Raw genomic sequence first — 9,611 nt, forward strand, 5'->3', positions numbered from 1 at the left:
CCTGACTTCGAGAAACACACACACACACAAACATGGGCACACACACACACACACACCGGACACACAGGAACTGCATGGAAAAAAAATACATGATCCATTGTGTTAAAAAATATAAAACTTTTGAATCTTCTGTTTTTTTGTTGTTGGTGGACAAACACGAGGAGTCACAGAGGAGGTCAAAGGTCAGAGCCCGGCTCAGAGGACGAGAGGAGAAGGGATTGGAGTTTGACGCAAGAACCGTGTGTGTGCGTGAGCGTGTGCGTGTGGGTGTGTGTTACTTACAGCCTGTATGCTGGTGTACTCCTGAGTGTGTGAGAGAGGCATTAGGAGAAAGAAGAAGGGGTTTCACTCGTTTATTTGAACAGGAGGGACAGAAAATGATGAAAAAGTGAGAAAAAACGGTGCAATTTTTTCGTGTTCAGTCCCCGGGCAGTGATTCATTTAGACGGGTAATGAGTCGTGGATAGTGAGATCATGCTGACATCACATGACATTAGGATGGTGCTTTCATCCACCACACGTTCCAGCGTTTTTTTCTTGAAACAGGAGTAATTTAAATTTGTTTTTTGGGAAGGTGGGGGATTACAAAAAGAACCCATAGCAAGATAAAAGCACAACGCTGGTGAGCAATTAAAGGTAAGAGTGTTGGTCGTATTATTTTGTGTATTCTCAGACATGAATCACTTTAGCAGGTTGAATCTTCACAGATATTTAACAAGAACGGCTGATGAGATGAAACTTGAATTTAAGTCCCCAAAATCAAACAAAAGCTTGAGATAGGATCTAAAATAAAACACAGTGAAAGAGGGGACATGATGCAAATGAAACCAGAGGATTTTTTAAGAATTGAGTTAAGCCAAAATATCAAGGTTGTTCCCCAGAATAAAACATGTTTATTCAACTTTTCAACTGCAAATGTTGCTAAATTATTCAGCTCTGCCCTGTATGTGGTATCTGGGCTTTGAAACCTCTGTCCCCCCGGTGAGTTAATGACTGCAGTGAGCACACACACACACACACACACACACACACACACACACACACACACACACACACACACACACACACACACACACACACACACACACACACACACACACACACACACACACACACACACACACACCATGCCTCCTGTGTGTGCCACTGTGGTAATGACCGCCTTTAGCCCTGTTACTGATCTCATATGCATGTCTGATTTACATATTTCCCAGTGCCCCTCTGAGCATGGTGACTGTGTGACCTTTTGATGTTCTGCAGTGGGCGAAACACGCACAGATGCTGGCGGACACACGCTCATACATTAGCTATCAGAAGATGTGCTAAGAAGCAAAGGACGAGTATTAAATATAGTCTCTGTGATCGCTGCACCAATATACTTTCACTTTTACAGAGTCTACACATGCAGCACCTCGCTGACAGACGGCCGAGCTTATTAACACAACTGTTTTCCTCCCTCCATCGCCAAGGTTACAGTAACTGTGGGAAAACCTGAGAGCAAGGACAAAAGCGTGATTATGTGGTGCCTGGTTAGACGTGATGTATTATCATGTGCGTTACACCATTAGAGCAAAATGTCTTGGCATTCAAAAGGTGTCAGTCAAGGCAAGTCACTCCAAGTGTTAAGAGTGTGTGAGGGTGCAGCATCTGCCGTGATGGACCACACAGTGGCCTTTGCGCACACACGCTTTAAAACACACATGCTTATTGTACAATACCTGGGATGAAATACTGTTCTCTAGCTAATGGAGAGACAGAGACAGAGAGAGCGACAGTGAAAAAACAACTAAAGAAACAAAGACTACCCAAGCATACAGGAGTCACTAGCTATGGGTTTGTGTGTGCGTGTGTGTTTAGAGAGAATGCTAAAAACAGCGAGTTGAGGTTAGTAAAGAAAGGTTAAGGGAAGATCCCAGCAGGAAAACACAGAATGAGCACATAGGAAGCCGGACAGTCAGCAGGCCACAAGTGTCACTCATCATAAACCCAAATAATTTATCTTGCAGGGGAAGATTGATGTGTTTAAGGTGTGTTTGTGGTTTGTTTTTTTTATTACCTGAGCAGCGGAACTTCTTGCTTTTGATTTGTCCAATGCGTTTGTTGGCGAGCCGCCGAGGGCTGGTGCAGCGGGCTCCACTTGTTTCAATGGGATTGTCCTGCAGGTAGTCTGCAAGCCACTTCAGATGGCAGTCACAGATAAACGGATTCTGGGCTAAGTGACTAACACACATACAATCACACACACAGACATGGACACATGGAGCACACAGAAAACCACAAGTGAGTTGACAGACCAACACATAGTTGAGAGCTTGAGTGTGGATACTTTGTGATTGAATGGCTGCTGTGTAATAAAATCATGTGTCAGTAATCTTAAAATATACATTTTAGAAACTTCTCTTTGTGACAAATGAGCTGGAGTCCTTTACAAGACTTTTCCAAAATCCACTTAGATTAAAACTATTTTAAAATCCAACTGCACAGTTTTTAAAAAGGAAATTAACTGCCCCCCCTACAAATAACGTAGGTAAAGTAACTCAATGATAGATCTCAAATTGTGAAAATAGAACAGCAGTCCAAATTGATGTGTTTAAAATAAGATCATTAGAACTCTCAAAGCTGCTTAAAAACTTGCAGATCATTTAGAAACTTTTATTTAAGTGCTGGAAACAAAATAAATAGAAAAAACAAAAATGTTTAGATGTAAAAAAACAATGATTGTTTCTGTTTTTTCATTAAAGGGAATTTTCTATAATAAAAAATATAATAGCTTTTTGTTTACATCTGCAGTCAATCTGCTGTGATGATTGCCAGCTGCTGCTTAATGTTTCACACATTCATATTTTCTAGTAAAAACCTGGTCTGTGATAGTGTGTGTGTGTGTGTGTGTGTGTGTGTGTGTGTGTGTGTGTGTGTGTGTATGCCTTTGTGTGTACATACAGTGTTTGTATGGCTCTCAGAGATGCGAAGGTCCCCTTGGCGATGGTCTGGAGCTTGTTGTCGTACAGCGAGAGCAGATTGAGGTTGTGGAGGTCCTGAAATGCGTCCACACGGAGACACGCTATCTTATTGGCATTCAGTAACCTGAAATACAGAAATGAATGAAGAAGAATGACAGATGGAGAGTAAGAGAGAGAGAGAGAGAGAGAGAGAGAGAGAGAGAGAGAGAGAGAGATAGAATGAGGATGGGGAATAAAGCTTATCCTGTTATCATTCTTGAGAGAGTGTTTTAAATGTTACAAGTCAGTGATGATGACTTTCAATCATGTTGACAATGTTTTAAGTAAGCGTTTTTCAGCAGAATATTAATGAGATATGGATAAGGGCTCTTCACAACAACCATGTGTGTATATAAAGTGTGTGTGTGTGTGCCAACTTACAATAGCTGCAGAGAAAAAAGTCCCTCTAACAGCCCTTTGGAAATCTCTGTGATCTTGTTCCCATATAGCACCCTGTGGAGCACAAACATTACATTATTAATTATAAATACCACTGCACATATTATCCTGTCACACTAGTTATATTAACACTGCATACATTTTGTAAAAAGAAAAGCAGAATTAATAGTATTCTGACAACTTATGATGGACCAGTGTTTGTTAAAAAAAAAGTATCATATCAAATATAAAAATACAATTTTGCTAACGTTCTCAACCTGCAGCTGCCACTATTTTTGACAGTGGGGCGTTGAAGCTGTGATCATGTCAAATTGTAACAGGCCTTAATAAGATGCAGCCTGTGGGGATAATTGTTGTTATACTGAGTAACAGGTGTGAGGAATGTCTGAGAGCTACAATATCTCCACTTAAGGAAATCTTCAGAAAAAAGGCTGCAACTCCTCCATCGAGAGGTTTACATCCAATTATATTTTTAATTGAAACCCTTGTTAGTTATTGTCTGGGTTTTTCTAACCGTTTGTCTGCTCAAAATCAGAAACACAATGAAAAAACAGGTTCAGCCTTTTCTAGAATGTGACAACAAGCAGGGGTGGGTACAGGGGGTGGCCTGTGGTGGAATTAGTCCAATTTTCTTATGTAACATTTCAAGGCATTACATTTTTGTTGGGTATAATGAACTGTTAATTTGGAAAATGCTTTCTTCTTTGTTCTTTACAGAATTAAGCTTGCGGCATGATCAATTCAACCCATAGACAATCGATGGATTTAATTTATATATTAGTCTGAAGGTGCCCTTGTAATGCCCCTGAATGAGGCTTTATGCTTTTCCAAGTGAGACTAACAAGAACTTTCATAGTTTTAAATTTGAATTATACTGGCTTTATTTGAGTGCAGCATGAAACCAACAGAATGGCTCTTCACTGAAAAAAACAGACAAATGTGTGGAAAAACATAGCAACCTGAAGTGTTAAGACCCTGTTACAAAATGACACCAATCCCTCGTTCTTTCTAATATAAATCTAAAACAGAATCTAATCTAAAACAGAAATACAAATGAAACAATACAAACATTTTCTCTGTGACTTTGTACCAACTAGCTGTATGTCACCACATTTTGTGTAGCTAGTTATGAACATTTACCATTTGAACACCACTTATAAAAAAACTACCATAAATCTGGATGCAGTTGCAGTGAGTTATGTGCGTTATCAGTGAAATGCTTTTTATAAATATATCAGATTACAAATATAAACAGGTCATGGCTGAGACTATCACTGCCTCGCCCAAGAAATTCCTCTGACGCAGACTAACACACTCACACTCACATTTGTAGAGTTATCAGTCATCTCAACGCTACACGCTGAGTTTAGTTGTGTATGTAGGCAGTTTAAAGACATGTGTTTTAGATTGGCTTTTATTTCATTGTGCTGAGTGGCTGTCCCCGAGAGACCTGAGGTTGGGAAACACAGTGCGGGGAGTGAACGCTTCATTTATGTCTCGCACGCTTTTAGTGTGTACTGTTTCACATGCACAAAGACGCAAACGTTGACATCCAGACGCGCACAGACAAAATCGATGGCTCATTTACATCCTCTTTAACGAAACCCTGACACCCGATGAACACACAGTGAAGCCTAATGTGAAAGCCATACTGCATGTGGTGTGTCAGCATGAATGTGTGTGTCCCATTCTCTCTGTGGTGAATGTGTAATGAGGTGGCAGAAGCCTCCATTCAGCAATTCAGCATCTATGAATTATTGACTTTGGAGAGACAGGACCTTAATATAACTCCTTCATGAAATAACTCTACATCCGTCTCTCCCTCTCCTGCTCCTCTCTGCGGCTTCCTTTACCAAAGCTTAACACGCAAAGCAGATGGTCCGACCTGAGACTCAGGTTGAAGAGGAAGGCAGTGGTTCTGTCAAAAGTGCATCTAAAACACCTCATAGACAGGCTGTCTTTGTTTTGGATTTCATTGATTTGGAGTTTGAAATAATACCGCCAATTTGAGGCCACAGTTAAAGGATAGTTCTAGTTTTTGCACTTTAAATTTGGCCTTAATCTCTACCCATTGTAATTAGGTAAAGAAGAAGTTCTTACATTAATAATAATGTTAGCCAAAAGTGTATCACAAGGGTTTTAGCCTCCGGTATAAATGTTATACCTCCACAGCACTGTTTAAATAGCTTTTATCTACATAAAGTAACTGTAACCATACAAAATAATGTAGCTAGCTTAAGTAGGAAGTCGTGATAGCTACAACACTAAAGAAACACAGAGGTATGACAGCTACTTGCGAAACAGGGAGAGCATAAGCCCTTATTATCAAAACAGGAGCTGCCTTGGTTAGCCAAAACACTGGTGGTTTTGCACCAAAATTTGCCATATCTCCGTAACAGCGGCTCTTTTGGTCTCTTATTTGTAACTCTACATAATATTTTAATAAGCTCATTATGATAAAGTAGGTAGCAATGCTAGGTCACATGAATAAATAGTTAGCCAGAAATGATACCTAATATGTTGATACCTGGTACAGACTAAGCTATATGCATGCACCTTGCAAAACTTTTGTAGATATTTTTTTTATGTATGTGTTTTGGCCCTTTTGTTTTTATTGACATAGCCTAGATGGTGTTTCAACAGGTGTCATATATTAGTTTCAGTCACCTACACTGTTTATAATGAGAAGTAGCGGCCTAAAACACAGAGAGGCCTAATTTAAGTGGACTAAACAGTTTTGAACAATCAGACATTAGACATTCCTCATGAGTTTCAGACGCTGTATTTTGCGTCTGAATTGAAAAGTGCATGTTTATTAGACACATTTCACAGAGTACTCACAGTGAGTTGAGAGAGCGTAGACCTTGGAAGGCGTCTGATGCTAACTCTGATATCTGGTTGTTACTCAAGTCTCTGTGAAGAACAGAGCCAAAGAAAAAGTAAGTGTAAAACACTGAGGTCAACACAGGCCACAAACACAAAAGTTCTTTAGTTGGTTAACATGGTGCACTGTGCGTATATCTCCTCATCTACTCACATTCTGCGCAGCTTCTTATAAGGAGAAAAGGCTCCAGCTGGGATCACCTTGATGGCGTTCTGCTCCAGTCGTCTGGAACCAAACATACACACAGACCATTGAGAAGCAACATTAACATTCCCCTATCACCGAGATATCTCTGCTCTATCGTTGACTGCTGCTCATTCCTCGGGGCTCTGGCTTAGGGGAACATTTCCAGATAAGTCTCTTTGATGACTGTGCCAAAGTTTGTCACATTTCTCTGATCTTTTGCCCTCTTGAACATGTGTATAGAGAGACGCAGACACAAACACACACAGGCACACTATCTGGGCAGCGTTCCATTAAGTGCCAGTCTGACTGTGTCAGTAACGCTCAAACAAATCAAGACAGTGGAAGGGGGGTAGGAGGGAGAAAACAAAGAGAAAACAGACCAAAACAAGCACTCTCTAAACATTCACATGTTCAGTTGCTGTGAGAGGAAAGGCTGTGGAACATGATTTGCAAACCAACTATTCAATTGTGAAACATTTGTTTTCATCTGCTGCTCTGCTCTCTTCAGCTCCACTCCAATACCTTGGAGTCAGTATGTTTGTCTGGCTGCTCAGGTGCATTGTACTCTCTGATCTGTTTTTATGTCATTAGAGCAATGTCAAATTTAAGTCTCAAGTCAGGCAGCAGAAGATCAAGTCAAGTCTATAATCAACAGATTGGCATAATGACTTGTTTAGTTTGTTAAAAAAGGTCACAATTTGAGCATAAAATCTATTCAAACAGGCTTGTTTCAGTCTTACAGTTTTGTCACACGGGGTCCTAAGTCAGGTTAAAGTCAACAGAAAATTCAAGTCAAAATAAATGGACAGGTATAGAATATATTAAAGGCTTAAATTTATCTGATCTGAACTGCAATTCTAAAGCCATGTTAGACACATCTGAAGTCTCCAAACAATTTAGAAAGGTTCAGTTCAAGTCTCAATCATTTTGGACCACTGCAAGTTAAGTATCTTTGAAAACATCTCTCAGCACAAGACTAAAGTCAATTGAGACAAGTCCTAGTTAGGCCCAAACGCTTGTAAAACCAAGTCCGAAGTTAGGTCTTTGGTCACATCAAAGAGTTAAAGTAAAGTCTCAAATCAAATGTGACAAGTCTATGGCAAATACTGTTTTCTAGTCAATTCTGGCCAATCAAATTAGTCAGAGTTTTAAAGTCATGTATAAAAAGGTCTCAGTCAAGTCTCAAAATCAGTTCAGGCAAGTCAAAATTCAGTCACACGCTTTTCAGAAGCAAGATTTCTAAATGCTCACTGATAAAATGACACACCTTCCAGTCAGTGTTAAATCAAAATTTTAACTTTTAATTCTTTAAATTTCAAACAATATAATGTCAGTTGTTTGAAAGTATTCATGGCATATGCATGGCTAGCACAATTCACGTTTTCTTCTACAAATGTAACAAGAACACACTCCAGACTAAAATGCTTTGTCTCAAGTCAAGTCTCAGACCGGACCAGTTCAACTCAGGTCCTGAGTTGTCATTTTTGCACTTTACACCTGCTGACTCAAGTCATTCCACCCTTCTTGTACCCCTCTTTAGCTTGAGATATGATCTGCCGTGTCCTTCAGTTTAATCTTTCAATTCTTACTTCCTCATCCCTTCATTATTTTCTTAAGCAGAGAAGAGCTGCATGACCAGTCTTTCTCATTTCACAGATGTGTGGTTTTATTTGAGTGCACAGAGAGAAAGAGAAGTAGTGAAACAGAAAGGTGGAAAAAGACAAAGGGAAAAAAGGAAAAAGAGGCACAGTGAAAGAGCAGGAGAAATATCACTGCACTGAGTGCAGATACAGGAGTGTGTGCTAAAGTGCATGTATATGCAAGCAGAGCAGAGCAGATTGTGTGTGCATGTGTGTGTGTGTGCATGTGAGTGCACTCATGTATGTGTGTCTTACATCTCAGTAATGGTTTCAGGCAGGTTGGTGGGGATTTCTGTCAAACCCTTTCCTCTGCAGTCGACGATGTTGTTACTGCAGGTGCATGACTCTGGGCACTGTAACACGCTGCATGAGGAAGATGATGATGACTGGTGACCTACACAGAGAGAGAGGGTCGATATTAGTAATTTATAATAGTTATGCCAGGAGAAAAAAAATCCAGAGGCAAAGGATGTTGAAGCTGGCAAGATCCAGTGAAGAAAATCCAGACATTTAAAAACACCTAGGCAACAAGGTGTACAGGTGAGAGAGGGAAACTGTTCCTAAAAATAAAAATGACCTTGTCTTTCGTGGATGCTGTATCTGAATAAGTGCTTTTTTATTTAAAGCAGTTTGCAGAAATTTTGCTTATCAGTAGGCGCAGTACTTAGGGTTAAAGCCAAGCCATGCATCGGAAGATAAATACTTGCCTTCATCCCATTCTTGAAAAGCATGAGCAAGACAGCAAGGAAAAGCAAACGAGAAAAAGCAGAATATGGATTTTCAAATATAACTAACAAGGGGTTTCAAGATGTAGAAGAAGTAGTTGAGCAAATTCATTTATAAACTGAACATACCTGCACAGACAAACTCCTTCTTCTGCACCTCAGCCACATTGTGCCCCCTCAGGTGCGGTGGGGCCATGCATTGCGTGTAAAGACCCAGACGGGGGCGTTGTCGCAGCCACTCTGACAGCCAGGCCACGTGGCAATCGCACTGCAGGTTGTTGGAGTGCAGACGACTAAGGAGGGAGAAAAGATGATGACGATCACAGGGAGGAGGAGAGCAAACAAGTGGTAGGAACAGGTTTTCAGGGGGGAGTGGAGAAATAATATATTTGAGAATGGGGGAGAAAGGAGCAGGGCGGTTTAAATAGGTGAAGGTGAAAGTAGGGATCAATCAATAAATTGTACAAACAAGAGACGATGAGAGGAAGCCTCTCCCTCTGGGCAGTAATGTGTAGAAAATAATCTGTGTGTGCCACTTACAAGGTCCTGAGCTTCGGCATGTGGTTGAAACTGGCCACAGAGAGGCGGCTGATGTTGTTGTTGTTAAGGGTGCTGAGGAGGGAGAAGAGCAGAAAACAACACATTTAATAGATTTACTGGACTCTTACAAACACAGGGATGCTTTACACAGACTAAGTCAGCAGAGAAAGGTATGGAGAACAGTTTTCTCAATGTCAGGTAATAACAGTATACATTTCAAATCAGTTGAGCAGTGAAT

At 40.4% G+C, this 9,611-nt stretch overlaps 1 protein-coding gene across 2 annotated transcripts in view; it reads right to left on the reverse strand.

Moving 5' to 3' along the window:
* slit2 (slit homolog 2 (Drosophila)) overlaps positions 1-9,611 on the reverse strand; it is a 97,313-nt gene that overhangs the window by 23,622 nt on the left and 64,080 nt on the right. Inside the window, exons 7-15 of one of the 2 annotated variants that reach the window (XM_034688752.1) lie at positions 9,374-9,445; positions 8,963-9,126; positions 8,364-8,502; positions 6,436-6,507; positions 6,240-6,311; positions 3,381-3,452; positions 2,941-3,084; positions 2,057-2,220; positions 1,719-1,742 (exon numbers count right to left, since the gene is read on the reverse strand). In XM_034688752.1, coding sequence (XP_034544643.1) covers positions 1,719-1,742; positions 2,057-2,220; positions 2,941-3,084; positions 3,381-3,452; positions 6,240-6,311; positions 6,436-6,507; positions 8,364-8,502; positions 8,963-9,126; positions 9,374-9,393 — 871 coding nt within the window. In that variant the 5' untranslated portion in view covers positions 9,394-9,445. The remainder of the gene's footprint in view (positions 1-1,718; positions 1,743-2,056; positions 2,221-2,940; positions 3,085-3,380; positions 3,453-6,239; positions 6,312-6,435; positions 6,508-8,363; positions 8,503-8,962; positions 9,127-9,373; positions 9,446-9,611) is intronic. The other variant, XM_034688751.1, reaches the window with a different exon arrangement.

Source organism: Notolabrus celidotus, chromosome 7, assembly GCF_009762535.1.
Source record: "Notolabrus celidotus isolate fNotCel1 chromosome 7, fNotCel1.pri, whole genome shotgun sequence".
Classification (NCBI taxonomy): domain Eukaryota; kingdom Metazoa; phylum Chordata; class Actinopteri; order Labriformes; family Labridae; genus Notolabrus; species Notolabrus celidotus.